This window comes from Cryptomeria japonica, chromosome 6 (genome assembly GCF_030272615.1).
Source record: "Cryptomeria japonica chromosome 6, Sugi_1.0, whole genome shotgun sequence".
Taxonomy (NCBI): domain Eukaryota; kingdom Viridiplantae; phylum Streptophyta; class Pinopsida; order Cupressales; family Cupressaceae; genus Cryptomeria; species Cryptomeria japonica.
In genome coordinates this window covers 318,129,959-318,156,202 of record NC_081410.1, presented here as the reverse complement: position 1 = coordinate 318,156,202, position 26,244 = coordinate 318,129,959, and the positions used below count along the sequence as shown (strand labels likewise).

Here is a 26,244-nt window from a genome sequence, read left to right as displayed (position 1 = left end):
TGTTGCGGAGATAGGAAATGGTGGAAATAGGACGTGTGTCCGTACGAAAGATTACAAAATACCAAAGTATTTTTCTTATGATCTTGCATATGACAAATAAGAAATCACTTTCAATTGAAAGATCTTGGTGTTTCATGACTCATAGCCCATAGCTAATGTAGATCCACATTTAATGTCATTGCATACAGAGCTTAATTGTTAGCTAAAATATTATTTGGGTTTCAAATCGACATAGTCTTATTGATAGGAAATACACAAGTTTGTAATGTAATTAGGTATTGCAGATATTTTATTTTTGTAATTCATTCAAAATGATAAATTTTCTGAATCCAGTATCTTGATATTGGTGAAGGAGAGAATGGCTATTATACAAGAAAGAAATTTTCTCATGGAAGAGAACAAATTACACCAAAAGGAGAAGGAAGTTCTGCATAAAAGCAAGGAGCTGGCAGATGCCCAAATAAATGCTCTAGGAAGGTCATTTGAATCTGCTAAAAAAGATATAAAGGACAAAGAAAATCAGGTAGCCCTGTGGCTTTGAATATTTTCTTGTTTTTTCCTGTCCTCCATCCTGAGCTATTGATCTCTTTCTGTAGTAACAAAATCAATCACATGCCACAGATCCAAAATTTGAAGCACTTGTTGGAACTTGCACAAAACGAAGTCAATGTCTGCAGATCTGAAATCACATCACTTAAACTGCAGTTGGAGAGTTCTAGAGCTTCTTTGGGATGGGATAATTCTAAGGGTGAATCCTCGACAATGCTGTATGAAGATGAACTGGATGCCTCTAAGACTGAATTTCAAAGTCTGAAGTTGGAAGCTGCAAATCTAAATGAGAAAAATCTGTCCGCGAAAACTGAATGTGCTGATCAGGTGACTGAGGATAAGAATGTGGAGGTGGAAATACATGAAGACAAAGCAGTTAATCTCATTACAAAAGAGGTGTCTACTTGTTCAGATGATTCAATGCAGGCAATCCTATCTAAAAGAAAACCTGATAAATGTAAGGGATCACAGGTCACTGCAATGGATTCATCAGTTATCACTGTAAATGGTGTGGATATCATAGAAAAAGATGAAAATGCTGCTGAAGGGGATGAATATTCAAATTTTGAGAATAATGATAAATTTGTTCAGACAGATTGGAATAGCATGCCTTCAACAAACATTGTAAGGAAATCCAGCAACATAGAAATTATTTTGAAAAGCATTGATGAACTTATAATTTTTGCTTTAAAAATCTAATGGGATTCTCATTCATGATTCATGACTTCTAAACTGCTTACTTTACAGAGCTTAGAGACAGTTCAAGTTCTTGCGGATGCTCTGCCTAAGATTGTCCCATACGTTCTAATAAATCACAGAGAGGTATGTTTTAGAATGCTCTTCAATAATTTATCATGAGGATTTACAGGTGTGGTTGTTTCATATCAACCTTTCTGTAGCTGGTCATATTCTCATTTGTTTGGCTGCAGGAACTTCTCCCTTTAATAATTTGTGCAATTGAACGCCATCCCGACAGTGGTACTCGCGATTCCTTGACACATACATTGTTCAACTTAATAAAACGACCTGATGAGCAGCAACGAAGAATTATAATGGATGTGAGTATTGATTTCTTATGTCAAAATTACAGTTTACATGAGAAGATGAATTCTTTGTATAGAAGGTCATTTCTCTTAATTTTTAATATCAGATGCTAATCTGGTAATTGTGCTTTCATAGGCATGCTTAGCCCTCTCGAAGAATGTCAGGGAGATGCGAACAGAAACGGAGTTGCTTCCTCAGTGCTGGGAGCAGGTAATCTTCCTGATGCCTTGGTCACATGAAAATAAAAACAAAGGACATGGCCATTAGTTGCCTTCTGACCCTAGCTAACATTTGATTCAATTGCAGATTAATCACAAGTATGAGGAGAGGAGATTGCTTGTTGCACAATCTTGTGGAGAGCTTGCACAGTTTGTTCGATCTGAGATTCGCACGTCTCTAATCTTGTCTATTGTACAACAATTGCTTGAGGATTCAGCTGCTGTTGTCCGGGAGGCGGCTGCTCATAACTTGGCGCTGCTGCTACCGCTCTTTCCAAATACTGACAAATATTTCAAGGTCAGCCTCACTAATAATGCTAAGGAGCATACATGGAGCAGAAAACTGACTTGAGAAGATGGGCTGCAATGTAAGCTCTAGAAGAAACTGAGAGATCATTTGGGAAATAAAGAACAGTATCTTTTAACTGATGTCAGTTGTTTGTTATTATTTTTAAAGGTTTCTTACATCTATTTATTGTGTAGGTTGAAGAGATGATGTTTCAACTCGTCTGCGATCCATCGGGTACTGTTGTTGAGACTACACTGAAAGAGCTTGTACCAACTGTAGTTAGCTGGGGAAATAGATTGGACAATGTTCTTCATGTCCTGCTCTCTCACCTTTTAGCATCTGCTCAGGTATTATGTTCTATATAGAGGTTATAGTGCATTTCAGCTGTCCTATTTTTTGCATGGTTGGTATGTTCAAGGTAGGATGAGTTATTAACTAGATACATTTTGACACTTCACCTCTTTGTATTTTCAGCGGTGCCCACCACTTTCTGGTGTTGATGGTTCTGCAGAAGCTCGCCTTAGAGTACTTGGTGAAAGAGAACGTTGGAATATTGATGTTCTTTTGCGCATGCTGATGGAGCTGCTTCCTGTTGTGCAGCGGAAAGCATTTGAAACATGCCCATTTCCTTGTGACATTTCCAGGACATCTGATCCAGATGTATCATTCTTTTCTAAATCTTTGCTTGAAGTGTATGCAAGGTATGTGGTATTTCTTTAGTCTTTGTACAAATTAGTAGTTCCCAGATATACATTTTCTGTTCGCTGGGATGAATGTGAGTGCCTCATTCATCCTGCAGTCAAAGGTTTTCTTTATAAATCCTAGCTTGTTTGTTTAAACCTTTCACAATTGAGGTTCCTTTGGTCTAATCTTAAAACTTTTAAACTGAGTGGATTTCAGGGAAGAAAAGGTGTGGCCTACTTTTGACGGGATACATATGGACTGTTTGACAGCTTTGATTGGACTTGCATCTTTATTACCTCCTAGAGAAGACAGTCTTCGAACCCGTATAGCAAAGGTTATAACAGAGACTTCAATTTTCATTGATGCAGACATAGTTTATATTGGGTTTTCAAATATTTTCTACTTGTTGAAGCCAGGTAGCAAAAATCATTCTGGGTGCATGCATTGGATATGTGCTAAATAAAATGCATTTGAAGAACATCCCTTGAGGATATATTCTTGGATCTGGAATAATTCCATTGCATTTTACGCAGCATGAGTTTTTGTTTAGTTATGTGTACTCCTAGACCATGGTCATGGATGTGCCATGAACCTTATTTTCTCTCTAATTAATGAAAAACTCAGCTATCCCATGGACTGTACTTTGGCATCAACGATTATAGATATAGTACTTTGGCACCAATGATTATATATATGGTACTTTTTGCATGTGTCATTAGTGGCTTAATATATTTTATTTTCAATAATTTGATGCCTAGCATTAAACTAATAGACTGTAGTCATAAATGTACTAGTCACCCTATTATCTCCCATAATCATGATCTCAACGGTCTTGGGAAGCGTATTTTATCTTTGGCGAATATTAATATATTCTTTTTTTCTGTTAAATATTCGTAATTGTGTTCTTTTCAATAGTCCAATTCTTTACAATTGATTATAATAACTTTGGCTTCAATATTGCTAATGTTGTATGCAGCTCCTTTTGGCTTTATCTGAGCTCTTTGGGGAGTACTATGTCAACAATATTATGCTTCCATTGTTTTTAACTGCTCTTGGAGACAATGTTGGCACTCTGCATGTGCCTTCTAGCTGTGAATCTCGAATAAGAGGCAAGCATTTTGATTTATATTGTGTTATTGAATATCTATATTTAATGTCTGGATAATATATAATCAAAATCTTGACTACAGATCTGAAACCAAAAACAACAGTGGCGGAGCGACTGTCTGTCATATGTGTACTTCCACTGCTGCTTACAGGGGTATTAGGTGTCTCTAGTAGAGAAGCACAGCTTGCTGACTATTTACGGTCATTGATTCTACGAAACACACTTAAGCATGGTGCTTGGACCTCATCTACTAGTCCTGAGTTGATTGATGCTGTGCGCTTTCTTTGGTATTTTTTTTGCATCCCTGTCTTAAAAAATTCAGAACTATTATTAAAACTCGATGTTAGAACTTCAGCAGCAGGACTACCTACCATAGTTTTTAGACTGGATTCTGGTCACTTAACTTGGATGTTTCTGGATGTAGTTCCTTTGAAGAGCATCATAGAATTGTTATCAGTGTACTTTGGGAGATGGTTGTCAGCACGAATGCGAATGTCAAGATCACTGCTGTTAATCTCTTGCAAGTTCTTGTATGTATAGAGTTTATGGTATTTCACTTCGGGGCTTTGTTTGCAGCTTCTATCATTATTTCATTAATTTCTTTTACTTGCTGTGTGCTTCAGGTGCCATATGTAGACATGAAAATTGCTTCAACACAAATTTTACCTGCTTTAGTAACACTGGGTTCTGATCCAAATCTTATTGTTAAATACTCTAGCATAGATGCATTCGGAACTGTTGCTCAACACTTCAAGAATGAAGTGGTAAATTTGTTCTAACTTGATAAAGAAACAATTCTTCTTTTACAGCATTGTTGAGATTAAAATTTTGAGATTTAGTTTTTCTAGAATTTCTGCTTCCCACTGGCATGGACTAATATGTAAATATAATTCTATCAGATCATTGACAAAATTCGTATCCAGATGGATGCTTTTCTTGAAGATGGATCACATGAGGCTGTAGTTGCTGTTGTTCGTGCTCTATCTGTAGCTGTGCCACTTACAACAGAGAGACTGCGGGACTATATCCTCACTAGTGTGTGCTGTTTCTTGTTTAAGACACAAAAATAAAGTTCGTTGTGACTTCAGTTACTGTTGTAGCATATTTTTGCATACTGATCTATTTTTATGCTATGGTATAAACACCTATATTTTTAGTTTGTCTTAACTTTTCCAACATCTTCTTCAAAAGCTACTACAGCTTACAGCAGCTCCAGTGCATGGATCTGATCTGGTTCGGCGCCGTGAGAGAGTTAATGCCTTTTGTGAAGCAATTCGTGCTTTGGATGCCACAGGTGAAGTCATTGTGTCCTTATTTTATCCTTCATAGGGCTTTTTTTTGTCTTTTGTCGTCTCTAAGTTTGTTAGTTTCAAGAAGTATATTCAATATAGTTGACTTAAATATCTAAGGACTCTGTTGTTGACCTTAAAAATTTAGGGCAACAAAATAAGTTAGGGGAAATACACTCATCATAAATCAGCATTATCAAAATTTTAAACTAGTTGCATTTTGCTTATTATTAACCGTCTGGTAATAGTCCAAGATTCAACTTTTCTATAAAATTCAAAAATTTCTTTACAAAGTCAGACTTTTCCTTTTGTTCATTTTCTTGCCTTTCATTCATTACTCTGTTTCCATACTTGCAGTTTAATCACTGTATTATGATTTTGATAACATTGTTATTTATTGCACACATTTAGACTAGTGAAATATTGTTTAGAATGTTGCCCCAAATAACAAAATTGCAAAAAAGACAATAGTGTTCATGACTGTAGTCTCTAAACACTTCATTGCAGGAGCAGCCGTCAGTGCCAAATTCGAATGCTTACCTTGAATGAATGAATGTTTTTAATAACGTCCATGAGGCCAAACAGCCTATGGGACCCATGGATAGCTAGCAAAGGAAGCATGCAAAGCCCAAACAAAATACTGTGACTGCTAAACCTCCTTTTCCTTCTACATCTTGGATCTTGTATTGTTTATCTTGATTAGGAGATCTGCAACTCTTGTTATCTTTTCTTCATCAAATAGGTTACTCAGGGTGTTTACATTTAGTGTCTCAACATAGTTGATCTGAATATCATTGTAGGCTGGACACTCCATGATGTAATGCCATTCTGTCTCCACCACCCCTTGAGTGCAATATCTACATCTTCTATCTTCCCATTCCTCTTTAGGTATCATCCATATTCCTGTTTCACATCTAAGTTGATGTGAGCAAGTCCTTATATGAGCAATTAACATTTTTGCCTTCTATTTTATGTCCATTCCTATGTAGCTCTTTTGTGCATGGTCAAGTGGGGGATTGAAATGCTAGATATAGTATTCCTTTTTTCCTCCCTATTTGACTTGCCTGCATGTTTTCTTTGAATTTTTCTTGCACGTACTTTTTTATTTCTCCATTGTTATTTGGGCAATCTTTTATGTTAATATCCCACTTATTCATCCATTTAATGTTTTATTTCATCCATGTGCTCTTCCTTCTGTCTAGTTTCTCTCCCGCTGCCATTTTTGGCCAGCGATGAATCTCCATGTTTTCTAACCTTCATAAATAACTTAGCAGCTGGAACTTAGCTAATGCCTCAATAGGAAAAGCCCCTACTTCTGCTAGGACAATCTCATATGGGATAGATGATTTAATCTTGAAGTTAGTCTTAATTAAATGTTTTTGTAATCTCTTTATTTATCTCTATTTCCTTGCTGAAGCGCTGCTGCCTCGTACGTCACATCCGTATATTACCACTAGAACCACAAGAAGCCCAAAAAGAGTTTTCTTAGTTTTCCAGTTCCATAGTTCAGCTCTTCTACATCTATTTTGGAGTGACTATAAGGCTTTTCATCCCCCTTGGATCCTTTTTGCTCTACATGTTTCCCAGTTGAGTTTATTGTGGAAGTCCAGGCCAATGTACTCATATTCATTGACCATTTGTAAGATGTTGCCTTCAAAAACAAATTGTCTATGGACCTTTCTCTTCAAGCTAAAGGTCATGACTTGGGTTTCGCTAGTGTTTACTTGCATCCCCACCTCATGGCAAAAATGTTCTAGAGCCTTCAAGTGTTCTTTCAAATCTTGTGCTGATTTTGCCATTAAAATAAGATCATCAGCATATAGAAGCAGATTTATTACACAATTGGTCAAATGAACTCCCCCACCACCAAACTTGTCTATCCATTCCTCTAACTTGTCAATGTATATCCCAAATAGAGTAGGAGATAATGGGCAGCCCTGCTTGACCCCAATGTCACTTCTGAAGTATTTTGATAATCCTTGTTTAGTTTGTATCTTAGCCCATACATGGTCATACAATCTATGAACAACAATTCTATATTGTTCTGTAATTTCCATCTCTTCCATTCTGCTCCACAATTTGCTTTTGGGTACCGTGTCAAAAGCTTTTTTGAAATCAACAATATAGCAAAAGACTTCCTCTCCTTGTTTGTCCTATCAATTGGTGCATAAACACCTTCTGTCGAGCCACTATGGCTAAGATAGCTCTTTAATGTCATCAATGCCTTTTCACTATGCAATATTAGGAGGGGTGAGCTCTAGCATCCATAGGGTACTTAATTCTCCCCAAGTAAATCTGTCTTCTGTTAGACTCTTCAACAAATGCAGTTGAGCATTCTTCTTTCCACATCATTTGTTCTAGGGAAAATATGATAAAACTGGATGGAGTGCTTATTGACATCTGTTGTTTGTTTGTCATATGATCTCCTTAGGGGTGATAGTGGCATTTCTTGTCTAATTGGTTTAGTGTGATTTTCCATAAAAGGATCTTCATGGCCCATACTAATGATGTTATGGGGCCTCAGTTTTTGGAGAGATGCATGACACATTTGTGAAATCAAGAGATCCGGATTCCTAGCAACTCACCAAAAGAATTCCCATTGTTGATCCCATGGCTGAAGTACATCCACCAAGATTGTGACAATAATGTTCAGCATGAATAATTCAGTGTTGCATTCCCTCCCTTTTTTGATTCCTAAGCAATCTGGAGATCTTTCCAATTCCCTTTTGAGTACTGTAATCCCCTAATCCCCTCTAGCAACCTCATTAGCTATTGATTTCAAATAACAATCAAGATAAGGCAGCTTCCTTGGAATCATTATTGTTTATGGAAAGGGGATTGGAGTTTAGTTTAGCAAAACGGTTTCAAATGTAGAAAGATCAACCATTGATCAAGAATCTTTAGCAGAACAACTGATGATGGAAACACCCAAACCAATGTGCGACATTTGTGCCTAAGTTGTGTGGTTGAGATCAGTGTGTATGACACAAGTTATCACTCCTTTTGAGTGTATATATGCAAGCACTTACTCTTTGTAAAGGATCTTTTTGGTCTTTTAAGAATTTTTAGCTTTTAGAAGTTTTCTAGCTCCTTCCGGTTCTGATAGCATTCTAGCCTTAGCAAATTATTTTCGTCACATTTCTGTGTATTTGCTAGATTTCAAGGCTCTATGCAATTATGTTTTTGGAACAACTATTGAAAGATTTGATGGCTATTTTCTTCACTTGATTGGAATTTATTTGTGGATGATTAATCTCCTATGCGTAGCATTGGTCCTCACCTCTTACATATAGATGAGTTAATGTTTTCCTTAAATGATACACAAAGTTTGATGAATGTTTTGAACATTCTTTTCTATCAAAAAGTTCGAAGATTGACTAGGTTGGTGTGTCACCAAATTTTATTTTAGTTTAAGCAGTCTCTAATTCCTTTCTCATTTAGGCAATTAAAATTAGTGCTGTATTTAAGATAGGGAAGCTGACCCATTGTGGAGTTTGCTCAAGCTTAAGGAACTGTGTTTGAGCTTTTGGGTTGTGAATTAAGACTGCTAGGTGCAACATTAGATGTTTGGTTCTCCTATTAAGTGTTTTTTGGCACACCTAATGGGACTTTAATTAAAAGGCCTTGGCCTAACTTAGTCCTTTATGTTTAAAAGGTGCAACCAAGATATGGTGAATCTCTTGGGTATCCACTTAAAGGGTTAGTTATCAGTCTTTGTCTATTGCCTTTCTTGCTAGTGTAAACCAAAGTCTCTGCTCTAGGAAAGTTAGATTATGAGAAGGATCCAAATCAAATCCTTAAACAAGAATCAATAAGGGGAAAATCTCATTGTCTGCTTCAACCATCTCTATGAAAGGGAACTAAATGACTTATCAGATTCGTGTCTATTCAAAGGTCTCGGTCCTTGTTCTGGTGTCTCAAGCTTACTACCTGCAATTCTAGAAAATTACCACAGTGCAAACTAACACCTAGATAATGTCAAGTTGTCATGTTCCCTCCTTAATCATTATTTATATCTTAAATGAAACAATTACAATGAATGATTATTTAGAATTATTAACTATTTATTTATTTATTAAATATTATTATTCATATTTATTTAAATAATAATAATATTCTTGAAATATTATTATATTATGATCATTTGGAAATATTATAAAGGAATATTACATATTAATATATTAATGATATTGTTAATAAAAAAAAACAATAATATCTGTAATATCCCTACATCTAAATATTAATCTACTAAATTAATTTAATGTGTAAATATTTAATAAATTAATCTTAATCATGAAATAAACTCAACCATCCCACTAAGAAAGATTCAATAATAATCAACATTTGATTAAACAAATTATGCAAGACATCGATTGGAGTCAAGTTGACTAAGCCATATGAAGATCCTTAACCAAGATCATCAACAGCCTTCTGTTTCCACAATCGCTGATCAAGAGGAATCGTATATCAGAGACCGCACCGATGTTTCCATAAAAGCAATGGATTACATCAAGAGAGTATAATTAACAAACAGCAATCTGTATATATTGAAGCCTCCATGAGCATTTATATCAAACATGAAGAACAAGCAAAATAGACATTAATGTCATCATTATCGCCGCCCAAAAGAAGTGTATCAAATGCTGTTAATTAATAAATTAGTTATCCACATAAGGTGCGATTACCATGAAATTCAAATAGTCAAGTGGTGCGATTTGTAGATAAGAGTAATTTAATTAATGAAGAGGTGACTCAGGAAAAGGTTAATACGATGAGATGTCTCCCTTCGTAAAGAAATTGAAAGCTATAAAAAGAATATTAAATGAGAATTGAAAGGGGGAGGATAAATGATGGGATAGCCGTCGATCAGATGAGAACTATTAAGTTACAGGCAGTAACATCCTTGTTTGGTGGTATGCATGGGAACATGCTTAATACGTAAGCTTAATATATAGAGTCTGATCATGTTTTATGCAGAATTTAAGGGTAACATTAATATAAACTGCAATACGTATGACAGCCACTCTTAATTCCATATATAGTGGCAGACCAGATCTGATGCATGTCAGATCTGTCTGTCCTCACAGTTATTAAATATAATTAATGCTGTTAGGAAGTGATGGTACTGATAATTTATATAATAGGTAACTAATAAATAATTAAATGATTTATAATGTAAAATAATTATTTTATTTGTCTATTTATGTTCAAATCAGAATAAGTATATAGATATATATAACAATGATGTAATATCAATAAGATGATATATGTATATACATACACATATACTAATACATATATATACATTTCCATATATATAAATATATACATAATGTCTTTAATCAGATAAATAACAATATTAGATCATAATTCAGAAAAGCTCATAGGATAATAGGTAAGGAGAATATGTTCACATGTATAATCCCTGTTACTGTTTTCTAAACCTAAGAGGGGACATTACACAAGTCATGTATCAAGCAAAGACCATGGTCAAATTACAAGAGGATTTGAGCCCTTAAAAAGAGAGGGTAGGGTCTTATTTTTTGGCTATGACATGGAGGGTTATTTTAAGTTCTACAAGACAATTAAAGAGAAATGAAAAACATTCTGTAAAGAAAACCATAACTATCACAAAGTTCCATTACAAAGATAATTTAGTGAACGCCCACAAATGATTTATCCTTTATAATTTCCCAGAACTGTTAGAAACTAGTTAGAACAATATATTAACCCATGCTAGAAGATATTTATCTTGTTTATGGCAATATGAATTAATGAGATGCCTCAGTGGTGCATGGTCCTTAAACTCAGGGATAGAAACCCCTGCAGTACTTGCTGAGTTGCTGAGTACTTGCAGATTTTTCAGCTGGGCGAGTCCCTATAGATGAGTTGTAGAAGAAAAATCACAATATTTAAGATGAAAACACGTCAAGTTTTACGCAATTTGGAGGTAAAAAATCACGATGCAGGATTGAAATGTGCCAACGTGGGTTAAATCGCGGATTCAAATGCATATTTCACAAGGATTTTTCTATAAAGTTTAAAATCTTGCGTTTGTCCATCCAATAAAGTTTAAAAAGTTTAAGGATTTTTCTATAAAGGTAGTTGGTAGTGGCCGACAGTTGACACTCTTAACCAACCGACAAGCAGTAATATATTTCTAGATTGTATCGAGAACTGGGTGATATATTTTGTACACACATTACACATTGGAAATAAAGTTACATCATTCGGGCCATATGTGGATGTTTGCTTTCTGAATTACTGTGTTGATTATGTGTACTGTTACATTCTTGCTTACTCTGTATAGTTAGAGAACACTTCCGTAGGGAGTAAACATTTTGGCGCCATTGCCAGTTCGAATCTGGAGATCTAAGAGTGCTTGAGAGGGGCGAAAGGCAGGATGGCGGAGTAATGGGCTGATCGTTTGAACATGCACTAGTACTGGAAGATCGGTTGATGCAAGACTTGGTACACCTGTGCGAAGTTTCAGTCGATCAGTAGGTGTAGAGGGAAGCTTGGGAGAGAGTGGTCCTTGAGAGCATGGTACGTGACGAACTCACAATGAACCACGCGGTCTTCGATCTTCTCAAGAGAATTCCAAGGCTGTTTGCATGAAATTTGATTGAATTGCAAGACCAGCGGGAGGAAAGGAATCAAGAGCATTGTCGGCAACAAATACTTGCTTAGACTTATAGTTTGACTAAGGGGTCTGGGGGCAATGCCCCTAGTGGGGTCAAGGGGCAGCATCCCTTGTGGGGGTTTGGGGGCAGCAAACCGAAGTTCTGAGCCCCAAGGACTTTCTTAGTGTTGTAGTTCATACCTCAGACTTAGTCCTATTAAGGGAATGGGGAATTAGATCTGGAGGGAGACTAACTACTTAATAGAATATAAAGAACATAACAATGATAACATAATACTACATATATGGAACTCAAAAGTACTTGCATTATTGATGTTAACTCAGTACATCATATACATCCATATACCTCCTTGTATCCTATACATTAATATAACATCTATTCATATATATTCATCTCTATCTTCTATTACATTCTTCTCCTATATTCTATCTCTCTACTTCTAACATTCACACCTTACAATATGTTTATACCTAAGGGATGGGATGTGATCCATACACATTACTCTATGATGCTATCTTCCTAATCTTATATTCCGTGGGCTTGATGTGGCAAGATGTGGTAGGTTCTCCCAAACTATGTCGGATTGCTCATCTTTCTTGCCAAAATCATTCCCCCTTTCAGGGAGAATCAAAATATTCTTATCTATCTCTTTTAGGCTTTAAAAATTGCCGTTCCACTGAGTTTTGGCTAACTGAAGTTGCTGGATGTGTACTTGGATTTGCAACAGTAGCTTCTTTGCTTCCAAGAGTGTGGTAGGCATTTGGAGTTTTTGGGTCAGGGGTTGAGCTTCTTGGAGTACTCTAGTGATGTGTGCTAACCGCATACTACCTCCCTCTCTAAGTTGATGGAAGCGGTGTTGTGTCTTATCCCTTTGAACTTGTAGTTGCTGAAACTATCCATGCAATCCTTTTATCTCCACCCGGGCTTGGCCATCCAAATCTTTTAAGCCATCATAATCAGTTGATCTTGAAGTATCCGAAGCTCCAATTGATCCATTTATTCTTTGATTTGTGTTGTCACATTCAGCCATTGGAAACAAAATTGATATATACTATTGGACTCTCCTTTTATATACTTCATTCAATTGAAGACCAAGCCCGAATGAAGACCTTCATGGCGCACACCATTATCATGTTTTTTTTTTTTCAAAATCTTAGATGGGCATGTCATAAACCAAACTAGCATGGAAATTTTATAAGTTCTTAAAATAAAAGAATTAAAATTGTTGAGTGTTTGGGTTGGGACTCACCAAGACTCCGACAAGTCCCCAGACTAGGCGAGTCTGGGAAAGATTCAGAGTCAAGTCTCCTAGACTTGGCCAGCCTAGCTCACCTCAGACTCGCCAAGTCTTGGCGACTGCAAGTGAGTCTTGTTTCTTTGATATAAACATTTCAAACATCATTCCATACATGCAAGCAAACTGTGTTTGATGAAATAATTCAGAGTGAAAGTTGAAAAAAAATGGGACAAGGTTTTATAGGGGATATTACACTATCTGTCATTTTAAAGACTGCAAAATAGACTGAACACTATTCCATGTAATCTCCATCCCTAAGGTAACGCACATCAATGAATAATAATCTAACTCAGGTTAAATATCTGGGACTGATTATGGTACTAAATTAAATGCATGGAATTTCAATAAAGAAAATAACGATACTTAGCTCCAGGTTAGATGAAGATCTTGATGTGCCGAATGTTGTCAATTGATTCCCCTAGTATGCCACAAAATTAGGACCTGGAAGCAAATTCCTTGGGGTTGATAAATTTATTGTTTGTTGCTTTGAATAATTGGATTACTAGGACTGCGAAATGGATCTCTGCAAATGTGGATCCGTAACTTGTGCACTGATCTAAACATGATCTGCAAATTTGAACCTTTTTGTTTTTGATATTTGGATCTTTCTTGCTTGGATGTTTGCAACTTGTGTCTAAAAGAGGTTTATTTAAGAATTTGCTTGGCTAGGAGTAATCTCCTTTGGTCAAACCCTAATCATTGAGCCAAGATTATGGAACAATGATCGAAGACAGTAGGCAGTCATGAAATATGCTTGGAGTGCTGATGCAATACGTAATGGAGCTCTTTGCACTAAGACCTAGATGGTTCCTCCATGTGTAATAATGAAATAGGGTTTGTCCTTGTATACAACACCTTGGCGTTCAATTTGAAATAGTTCATGCTTCAGTCAGCTCATAATGGCTACTAGGAAAGAGGGGATGGCCCAATTTCGAATTAGAATTTTTAAAAGTTCAGGGATTGAATCTGTGTCCATTGATCTGAACTAGGTTCAATTTTATGCCTGCTTAATTGACCAAGTGTGAGGGAAGGCTGAGATTAAAGACCAGGTCCAGATCCTTTAGAATCAAGTTGTTAGCTAACTTCAATGCAAGAATACACCAGTTTACATGGTCATCACTGCATTAGAAACAAACTTGTCAAAATGGGCCCGAAACGAAGAGGAAACCTGCAGGGTATGCTTTTTTCACCATTACAATGTGTTTGTGTATGTATGTATGTACGTACACACACGTGTATGTGTGTGCATGTATCTATGTATATGTATGTTTTTGTGGGTCTATATATACTGCCTTCCCCCAAAAATAGCCTCCTAGAACATAGGTGACTTCATTAGTTTCTTTAGGTTCAATCCTGATTTCATTTACTTAAATTTGAGTTTTCTTTGAAGACCTGTACAAATTACTGATATATTATGGTTAAAAAAATCTTCCACCTTGATTAATGATGGGAAACATTTACAAGTAATCTGACAGGTCCAATGCCCAAAATATTATGGAAGAAAGAGTATGAATCTTGTGTGGAATTATGTAATTTCAGCTCAGCAGATTTTTTCAGTATGGTTCAATTTTGTAAGTAGCCTTTCAAGTCCTGCACTTCAGGTTATCACCATTGGAAAGAAGGGATTTCAAAGGAGTGCTTGTCTATTTATGTACCATCTGGCCCAAACTCAGTTTTTATTTTGTATTGGATGTGTTACGGAATATGAAAGATATGATGCGTGTATTCAGTGAAGTTTTTAGACAGTCGGAATGAGGTTATAATTTTTGGCAAAATGCTGTATGTCTATCTATTTTATGAGCTTTTGCTCCGAATGTGTCATACATATCTATATTTGTTAATATTTTCCATCAATGATTCAACTCAAACTTTTTTAAAATATCCTTCACAAACATAATATTTTCCTTTTCTACAATAGGGTATTCTTACCTCTCCTGGAAAATCTTGAACTCATCTCCATATGATTTCTTTTTGATGGTTATGCTTGATTCATTGTCTAGGCTTTAATTTGATCGTAGATGCTATGGTTTGTTTGATCTAACCATTGATTAATGTTAAGAGTCTTTAATTTGATGAGTGTAATCTAACCATTATTGGTGGTCCAGTTACTCATTAAAATCAATGGAAAAATTAGTCATTTAAGTGTTAACACTATTTTTGTGCTAAGAAACTACACAAATCTGATTCTGCTCTATCTTTTCTTGTCACAGAACTTACACCCGCCAGTGTGAGGGAGTTGCTTTTGCCAGCAATCCAGAACTTGTTGAAGGACCCAGAGTCACTTGATCCAGCTCATAAAGAAGCTCTGGAGCTAATAATCAAGGAGAGATCTGGGGGTACATTAGATGCTCTTACCAAGGTCATGGGAAGCCATCTCAGCATGACCTCCGTGTCCCATCTCGGCATGACCTCTGTGACCAGTCTTTTTGGAGATAGTGGTCTTTTAGGAAAGAAAGATACAGGAGATGTCTCTGATACTGCAGGACAACGGCTGTCTCAGTATGAAGATAACAGATTCAGACGGATCATGAGGGGCAACTTCAGTGAAATGATTAGAGGCAAAGGAAAAGTACAGGAAGAAAATAGCCACTCGAGTCCCACTTGAGCACTCTAGACATACTTGTAACTGCTGGACGGAGAAGTTTGTGGTCTTAGATAAAATAAATATATTTTTTGTGTACAAGTTGGGACAGCTTTTATGCTGACCCTTTTAGTTTATTGATCCAGGATCTATCCTATAAATTTTTCTCGAGCAGGAGAGTTCCTTCTTTTGAATTTAATACTTGCTGCTGGACAAAGGTTGGTTTAGAAAGATTATCTTTTAAGATATTAGTAAACAGAATTATATGGTTGCAATTGATTCGAAATTTAAGAATTGGTGCTTCCAGAAAAAAAATGATTTTTTTGGTGTTGATTATGTTAGCATTTGATCCATTCAATAAAGAATTAAAATTACGAATGACCCCTTGCCATTGTTTCCTAAGTTGGACAACTTTGATAGGAGTTGATGCTGGCACTGTCAACTACAAAATTGGGAATATATCATGCTTTTATGCGTGTTTTGTTCTGCAATTTAATTTCTACCAACGATCAGGGGTTACTGGTTCAGGTTGAAAAAATAAATCTATTACATTCACATATAATCTGAATCTCTCAACTTGCTAAATGTGTGACGTAGAACTTGCTAAAAATGTAATGGGTGTATTGGGTAACATTAAATTTTTCATTTCTCAGCTGACTATATCAATGTAAAATAGCTGAAACGTAACGGGTTTCTCTTAGTAAATTACACCATATCTCCTGATTTCTTAGTGTTGGTTTCAGGTTAGGTTGTGTGCTTACTACTGATTATATCGTTTATATTATTTCATTCTTTTGAAAGGAAAAGAACCGAGAGACCATTTGATTGGGCAGAGCTTATGTATTTTTGGGATAAATGCTATTGCGATATATTTATCAAGAAAAGTAAAGCTATACAAGGTGATCAGGCATAAATGAATCTTTCTAGTGGTTTCGGGTTAGGTTGTGTGCTTACTAGTGATTATATTGTTTATATGATTTCATTCTTTTGAAAGGTAAAGAACCGAGACACCATTTGATTAGGCAGAGCTTATGTATTTTTGGGATAAATGCTATTGCGATATATTTATCAAGAAACGTAAAGCTATACAAGGTGATCAGGCATAAACGAATCTTTCTAGGTCAGTTCAATTTAATGTAATATTTATACGCTGAATGACCGAGCTTAGAAGGACTGGAATAATTCATTCTAAACAAGGAGATGAATTTGAGTTAATGAATTTTTTTCCTTTGAAACTAAGCTTTGCAACATACCTAGTGTGGTATTCTCTGCGTAGGCTTTTAGCGTGTTCTTGGAAACCTCATATTAATGTATCTAGCAAGCAAAAACTCAAGTGTTATCTTGATGCATATCTTAACATATGCATCGATATAGGGTATGCAAATGGATGAATGAAGGAATTTAAATGATGTCCATGAGACCTAGCAGTCTAAGGGACCAAAAACCACAACATTAACACATTATCAGATATCTTTCTATTTCTGCTCTTTTATTATGAATGTTGACCAAGAAGCTTGCTGACTTGTGAAGCCTTGTATCCTCAAAGAGCTCATTTAGACTGTCCGCCTTGAAAGTATCTTCAAACTGGTTAGGGATATCCTCATATGTAGCACACTTTGTGATATCATAAAGTGCCACTCGGTTTCAACCATGTCTTTGCTGCAAAAGACACAAGTTCTTTCCTCCCACTTTTCTTTAGTGGTAGTCCATCTACTTGTTTCACATCTAAGGTGATGAGATCCGGTCTTCAGTTGTGCTATCAAAATTCTAGCTTTCTTTATTGCAGCCCCCAAATAAACATTTTCATCATTTTTCCACGTGGAGTTGAATTCTCTGACATAATGTGCTTTTTTTTTTCTTTTATTTTTTCTTTGCCATTCTGTTTTGCCCACATGGTAGTTTTAAACTTTTCTAACACCATCTTTTTTATTTCAATGTTAGTGTTGGGACATTCATGTCAGTTACTGTCCCACTTGTTTTGTTTCCTCTAAGTCTTTTTTCTTTGGTCTAGCTCCTCTTCAACAACCATTTTGGGCCAATGGTGCTTATCCACGCTTTCAACCTTTTTTAAGTAACTTAGTAAATGGATTATTGTTGATGCTTCTAATGGTAAAATACCAACCTCAGCTAAAAGGATCTCATATGGTACCGTTAACTTGACTTTGAGATTGTTGGTGATTAAATGTTTTTGAATTCTTTCTAATAGCTTCCACTTGTGGTTTGATATGCTACTCCCCCAAATTTTGTACACAGAGAGGACAACTGGCACAACCAACAACCCAAAAAGAGTCTTCTAGATTTTCCAATCTCATAACTCTGCTTTCCTGCACCTATTCTGAAGAAGGTAAGAAGCTCTCCATCCTCGAATTCTTTTTGTCCTACATGTCTCCCAACTAAGTTTATTGTCAAAATCAATTTCCAGTTACTTGCATTCTTCTACTATCTCCAAAGAACTTCCCTTGAAGATAAAGTTATTTTGTTGCTTTTTCCTTTTCAAAGAAAAGATCATGACTTTGGTTTTGTTGGTATTCACTTGCATCCCAACATTTTGACAAAAAAACTCTAAAGCCTTAAGTGCTCTTTCAATCCCTGGGCAGATTATGCAATTAGAATAAGATTTGCATATAACAACTTCACCACCTATCCCACTAACTAGATACCCTCTCCCATGTTGTTTAACCATTCTTCTAGTTTATCAATATACAAACCAAACAATTCGGGGGAAAGAGGACACCCTTGTTTGACTCCAATGTTGCTACCTAAGTACTCAGATGTACCTTCTTTAGTCTTGATTTTAGCTTTAATTTGCTCATAAAGCTTATGGACAACAACTCTGTACTCATTTAGAATCCCAAGTTCTTTCATTCTATTGCATAGCTTGTCCCTAGGGACAATGTCAAAAGATTTTTTGAAATCCACAAAGCAACAAAAATCCTCTTCACCTTGGGTTTCTTAAAAAAATTCAATGTGTCTAAGAGTGATGCAATGATTGATGGTAGAGTGTTTTGGCCTGCAACTAGCCTACCCTTTTGCCTTTTTACCTTCTTTTTTATGCCCAATTGTTGATTCTATGTTCTATCATACTCCCAAAAAGTTTTCCAAGAAGAGGATTGACTATAAAAACTAAAAGGGGGGTAAAAATTTATTCAAAGCATGAGAGATACAAAGAAAGGGCTTTACACAACCCTGTCAAGCTCCACTAAGTGGTCCAACTGTTGAGACAAATCCAGAGGTAATTGACCCCTATCCACAATGTTCCAATTTTGCACATGTTCAGAGGCCCATTTGGCTAGACAATCCGCAACTCCACTCCACTCTCTAGGAATATGGATGAAAGAAATAGAATCCAAAGAAGCACACAAATTAAGAATCTATTTAACAACCAAAGCTAAATGCCAACTAACATCTACAAAAGTTCGCCTATTCAACAAATTTACCACCACCTGGGAATCAGACTCACAAATTATCCTTCTCCACCCAAGCTGACAACCATGTTCCACAACATATAAAATGGTGAGAGCTTCCATCAAATTGTTAGTATGAAGAACCCTTATAAACAAAAAAAATAAATTGAACAGTGCCAAAACTATAATAGTGTGACAATCAAAAGGATTATTGATGTCACCACTTTTGTGTAGAGGAATGACAACACTAGTTGTCTACTCAGTTGGGAAGTTGCTTTGTGTGATGTTGTTAAAGATTCTTTTGATGTGGCACCAATGTCTCAACACCTCATTTTAAAAATTCAGCTTGTAACCCATCAATGTTTTGAGCTTTGCCACTTGCTAATTTCTTTATGCCTTATTTGATATTTTCCATTGAGAAAAGTTTGGTGGTAGTGTCAATTATGGGAGGGCCACTTTTCTCTTGTGTTCGTTCATAAAGGAGGTTTGCATAATCTAACCATTGCGCATGTGTGATACTATTTTCTATTTTTTTTCTCTTTTGTTGTAGTTCCCATCAAAAACCTTTGCGATTGTGCTTCCCCAAAGAGATTAGTTCCTTTCTCCTTGAAATCATAATTTTTTTCTTTTTTTATCTTTTATCAAATTTTTATATTTTTTTAGTTTTTCAAAGTTTGTCTCATTCTCTTTGATTGATCTTCTAGCAATGCTAATTGATCTAGGTTCTTGGAAAGAACAAACTGAGAATTTCTTCACACTAAAGATAGTGGGGCGATGTAAATAACTCAATTTTTGTAGATCAAACTTTGTATTTTATCATGGTAAATCCACTAATCCATAAATTTCTACTTAGGGAGGAACCAATGTAATTTATAGTAGCAATAGGGGTAGAAATATTAAATTTTGTGATTTTGGAAGAATTTTTATTTGATAGATGTTGTGATCCATCATGAGAAGGAAGAGAGCCAAAGGAATCATATAAGACCTAGAATAAATTCTACTTAGGGAGGAACCGCTGTAATTTATAGTAGCAATATAAGAAATATTAATTGTTGTGATTTTAGAAGAATTTTTATTTGAATAGATGTTGTGATCCATCATGAGAATGAGAATGAAGAGAGCCAAAGGAATCATAGAAGATCTAGAAGAAATAAAACAGTGAGAGAAAGGAAGCATAAGAATCGAGAGATCAAGATGGTAAAAAATTCAAAAAGAAAGGTCAAGAAAGGCCAAAAACATAAAAGAGAAATAAAACTAAATAAAAAACAAACCAATTGATAAAAATATAAATAAGATAACATAATAAAGAATGAAAAATCATATAAATAAATATATGAAAACAAATAAACAAATAAAATAAAGAATTCAATACATATATAAATATATATACACCAAAGAGGAAAGATAATAAATATGAGAAATGACTATAAATAAGAAAAATAAGATACCTAACTTTTATATGGATTTATTATCTTTTCATCTTTCATATTTATATATCTTAATTTTTTAATATTATAGTCATTTCTCATATTTATTATCTTTCCCATTTCATGTATATATATTTATATGTATTCAATTCCTTCTTTTATTTACTTATTTATTCTCATATAGTTATTTATATGCTTTTCCTTTCTTTATTATGTTATCTCAATCATATTTTTATCAATTGAATTATATTTTATTTAGTTTTGTTTCTCTTTTATGCTTTTGGCCTTTTTTGGCCAACCTTTTGATTTTTTTATCATCTTGGTCTCTCAATCCTTGTGCTTCCTTTCTCTCACTTTTCTCACTCCCTTTTATTTATTCTAGGTCTGCAACTTTACATATAATATGTTGGCATATGGACACTCCCATGAGACACTGTGTGTGATTGAAGGTTTTGTCATTGATGGCAACCTTGCAATCCTATGGCATCGGCAAGACATTATACCGGCAAAGCATTACACAGGGAACCTTGCAATCCTATGGCATCGACAAGACATTATGGCAAAGCATTACACAGGTAACCTTGCAATCCTATGGCACCGACAAGACATTCTACCGGTAAAACATTATTCAAACAAGACATTATACCGGCATTAGCAAGATCACTCTACACCGGCACTGGCATCGGCACAAAAGAAAAGATGTATATTGGCACATAGGCCGACAGGATTTTTGATATGTAATATTTTGTTTATTATTGTAAGCCGACTTGGCAAATTGTAAAATGACTCTTGTATATAAAAGAGATCATTGTAGTCATTTGTAGGATATGGAGAGGAAGCATAAAGAAAATTATAAGGCAGACCTAATGTGCGAATTGTAGGTCAAGGGTATATGTAAAGAATAGAGCAAGAACCGGTACTGAATCTGGCATTGAAGATGCTATTGTAAAATAGTACAGATCATTGGATTTGCATAATCCTCATTGTAAGTCAGTGTGACTTCTTATTGAGTAGTGTGCTCTAGGCAGTTGGCCTTCCTGCATGTGTAGGCCCCTATTGTAAGTAATATTCTCTTATTGGCCAGTAAGTGAATAATGTGGGTCACAAATCCCACCGAGGTTTTTCCCACACCGGGTTTCCTCGTTAAACATCTTGTGTTATGGTGTTCTTTTCATGTGGATGTTTTTGATTCTGTTAATTACATTAATTCTTGCATACTGGTACACTGTTACTTCATGTTCTGCATGTTTTGTTTTAAGAAAATCACATTACCGGTCAGATACTGATTCACCCCCCCCTCTCAGTATCTGTGGGAACCCTAACATAATATGATTCTTTTGGCTCTATTCATCTTATGATGGATCACAAAGTGAATGTCGATGCAAAAATCTTGAACACAATTGAATTGAGAAACATCATCCTCTATATATGGTGGATTATGGAAATCTCTTAGCATTGAGATATTTAGTTTTAACTATTATTAAAACTTAAAACTATTTTTTATATGAAATGATTAGAAGATTTAATATTTTTATCATTTTTGAAAATTAAATTAAACAAAGATTTATCAAAATGAAAAAGGGCAGTCTTTCCAAAATTAAAATAAAAAGTTACAAAAATGAAAAGTATATTACCAAAAATTAACTTTCAAATAAAAATAAGTGAATAATATAGATAAAGTAAAATAATTTTTAAATAAAACAATTATGCTTATGTAGTAAATAAAATGAAATATTTTTGAAGTAAAATAAAATAATTCACAAATAAATAAAATAGTTTGAGTGTATTTTTTAGATAAATGTATTTAAAATATTTATGATATGTTTAATTCAACTTTAAGAATATAATTAAAATAAAACAACTATGCTTATGTATATATGTAGATAAAGTTTAAAGATGGAAAAATAGATCTAAGAAGAGTTTTACAACAAATATGTTGTATTTAGGATAGAAAGTATTAAATGGTTCCTTTTTCCCTTTTGTGTGATGTATTAATAAATTTTAGATAGGAATTATTTTTTATGAAGGATTTTCCAACATTGAAATATATGAGGCAAACACTTAAAGTTGACAATTTAAAGCATTGAATTCAAGATCATTATGTTATAATATTGTCATTGATGTCGTTGATGTTTTTGTGATCTGACAACATGAGTTCGACATATTTTGGCACAATTTCTACAAGCTCCGATATTCACTTAGGTCCGGCCTATTCCGTTTTTGGGTTCACATCACTCCGCTATGTCAGATGTTCTTGTAAGGTTTCGAGATCATGCTGTATATCTCATCTAACATCTATATTGATCTGAGATTTCAGGTGGTGATGTTTTATTGCAGCATAGTTATGGGTCTGGTAATATAGTACCCTGTCTTCCGTCTTAGTGCAGTATGAAGTTTTTGGTCCGGTTTCCTCCAAAATCATCGACAATATATTAGCTTTACTGACCGTCTATTCCTTGAGTTATGGAGAAAGTCTTTTTGTGTTTTGGTCAACATCTTCGATATGATAAGATCAGTTTTTGCAGTAGCGTGTAAAGGACTTTTGGGCTAACCTTTACTCTGTCTAAGACAACTTAATGAAGACTTATTCGATATATATTCAGTAGCTTAATGATGATTTAGAGCGTGATCTTTTAGATCATTTTTGCATTTTGTATGGTGAATGTAAAAGTGATTATGTATAGCGAATGTGAAAGTATTTATGTACAACGGATGTAAAAGTGATTATGTACCTCAGTGGAACTGTATCTCATGCATATGATAGATGCAATTATAATAGTTCAATTAGTGTAATATCGGTTGTAAGCCATTCTCTAACAGTGAATCGTTATACTTTGGATAGTGAGCCATTTTTGTACTTTATAACCAGTTACATAATATTGAGAGCTAATCCTCTCCGTGGTTTTTCCCATTTTGGGTTTTCCACATATAAATACTGTTGTCATGTGGTGTAACTTGTTTTGTTCATTATTCTTTTCAATTTTGCAATTTAGTTATGTTATGTGGATGGTTGTTCAAAAGTTTTAATAAATTCAAGGGAATACAAATTCACCCCTCCCCTCTCAGTATTCCGGATGTTCAACACATTGATCTTATCAACACTTTGGGGTTGAAGTGAGGAATGAATATATTTAAATAGGAGTTTTATATATTGAGATGTCTTTATTATTAATTGGTCTTTTGCAAAGATTTTTTCAACATTTGATATTTTTATTAAAATGCTGGTTATATTTGAAATATTTAACACAATCACTCTTACAAAAGAATATTATGTCTGAGTAAAAATAATCAATCTTTTTAGTTTGTTTGCATTAGCTTCAAAGAATGTATATTAATAAACTATATGTAGATTAAATTCACATATTTTGGTGATGAAGTTGAAGACAAAAAATGAAGGCAACAATGAAGATGATGATGGTGGTTGTGTTGTTGATGATGAGGATGTTGTTTGGGATGCCTTTATTGAAGAATGAGATTCAGATGAGGATGAAAGTTTAGGGGTGTTGTGGCTTTAGGTTTAGAGGCTCATGTAGGTGCATAAGGAGTTTAATGCACCCATGGTGGCATGGGAGAAGCTTGGTTTTGAGGGCAAATTTGCTTTGGGTTTACACGAGTGTTTTCTTCCCATTTTCCTCCTCTTAGGCCCTTGTCTTTTCTTTCTGGCGTTGCTTCCTCTAGTGGTTCTCTCTATGCTAGTGCTTCTCTACTTGAAGCTAGGACAAGTGTTGCCTTTGTGGAGGTGCACCCTACTTTGGAATGTTCGGATTCCCAATCTAACTTGTCGTGGCTCTTGGATGGCATTGTCATGGTAGAGGTTCCTACCATGCCTCTATCTAATAATATGTTTGTGAGTCCCTTTGTTGAATCTACACCTGGTGCTTCTATACTTGTTGTTGGTATCGATGTGCCTTTGACCTTAGCTAGAGGGTTCCTGATGTCTTGGTTAAAGCTTCCGCCTACTTGGTGAATGCTCTTATTGGTAGGTTCCATGACTCCCATTCAAATGTTGATGTTGTTCATATATGGGTTGCAAAAAAATGGGATGTTATTGGTTTATTTCAAGTGGTTGCAATGTTGAATGGTTTATTCCTGTAACACCTCTCTAACCCTAAAATGATAAAGTAGGTATTATGTTACTTCACCTACATTTAGATGCAAATGAAATAAATATCGAAATGATAATCAATATAGATAGAGAAAATTGTTAGATCTAGTGGTCGCTATCATGATAATGTTTATACTACTATCGTTAATTATTGAAAGTAGTAGGGTTATGTATCTATCAATGTTAGATGGGAAAGGGATGACATGACATCATTTGAATAGATGAGAATGCATGTGATGTTAAAATTCCCTTCCAACGAATTTAATATTTTGGCTATTTATATATGTATATGAGGATGCCTAGAAATAATGTGAAAATATCCTAATTGTGTTAGTTAGGAGGAGGTAATTTGATGATACTTTGATAATGATGTAATGTGTAGATGACAAGTGGGTTTTATAACCATGCTTACTACATGGTCCCTTTTGGGGAATGAATAATGATCTTTGGTAACACATTCCATATCCATTTCCTGATTATGTTTCTTTTGGACTTATGTTGACTTTAGTTGCATGTTATCTATTAGGGGTAGACATAGTTGATCTGTTGGAGGTTGTTCATGCATAACGACTCTATGTGTATGTGATATTCTATTAGGTGTTTGTGTGTGGACATAGTCATTTAATTTATGATGGTGCACTATTCATGATTACTCTATATTTCAAGACTTGATGACAATATTGATGATTGATGCGTAGAAGGACATTGATGATATTAAGGTTTATTAATTATGTTTTTGTATTATGATTATAATGGATCACAATGTACTGACATGTGTTTTAAGTGATATTATTGGAGAACTGATTATAATTTCTGACATTCTTATGTAATGCCCCACCAAAGAACCCCAGAGGATCCAACCTAACTAACTCAACTAAGAAGAGAAATATTTTAAACATCATAAGAGGCATTCTAAAGCAACACTCTATTAAATGTTGAACACTAGATGTCATTGAGAGGGGGGGGGGGGGGTGAATCAGTGATTTCCAAACTTTTCCCTTTTCTATCCTATGTGTGTATACCAGTTAACATATCTAACATAAATCAAACATACCAGTTAGATGGGAGACTCACACAAATTCAACCACACATTAAAGGGACATCACATAACACCATATGTATTAGGAAAACCCAAGATGGGAAAAACATCGGTGAGAAGTGCTGCTAGAGACTATTGCTCCAATCCAGCCTCACAATGAAAACCTTGGTTACATCATTTAGGGCACCAACCCAAGGAATACCACTCCTTCTTTAGGGAACCAACCCAAGGAGCACCAACTCCTGATTTTAGGGCACCAACCCCTTCACCGAGCTCCAACTCAGTGATCACAAAATCATATTTTTAATGCAAAATTTATCTTCTTGTTACAAAAGAACTTTTCAACTCTCATGTATGTCTCTCCACCGGTTCTCTTCTCTACAAATCTCTGTCAGTTCTCTCTTCACCCTTTGATCGACAAGAACCTTATCTCCAGCTGCAACCCACTCTCTGCTGCACCTTTGCTGGTTCAACCTCTTCTTCTTCTTCTTTGTTGGTTCTCTTTTCTCTCAATCACACTGCTGCTATCCACCTCCGGTCTTGATAATTTAGTTAGATGTCTACCA

At 35.1% G+C, this 26,244-nt stretch overlaps 1 protein-coding gene across 1 annotated transcript; it reads left to right on the top strand.

Moving 5' to 3' along the window:
- Nucleotides 1–301: 301 nt before the first annotated feature.
- Nucleotides 302–16,084, top strand: LOC131044005 (uncharacterized; the record flags this gene model as incomplete). Its single annotated transcript, XM_057977277.2, has 16 exons — nucleotides 302–523; nucleotides 622–1,173; nucleotides 1,297–1,371; nucleotides 1,479–1,607; nucleotides 1,729–1,803; nucleotides 1,900–2,109; nucleotides 2,295–2,447; nucleotides 2,575–2,801; nucleotides 3,001–3,118; nucleotides 3,761–3,893; nucleotides 3,975–4,179; nucleotides 4,317–4,422; nucleotides 4,516–4,656; nucleotides 4,792–4,917; nucleotides 5,072–5,186; nucleotides 15,333–16,084. Coding segments are annotated over 16 exons (2,982 nt in total), but the record flags the coding sequence as incomplete, so codon positions are not given.
- Nucleotides 16,085–26,244: the final 10,160 nt, after the last annotated feature.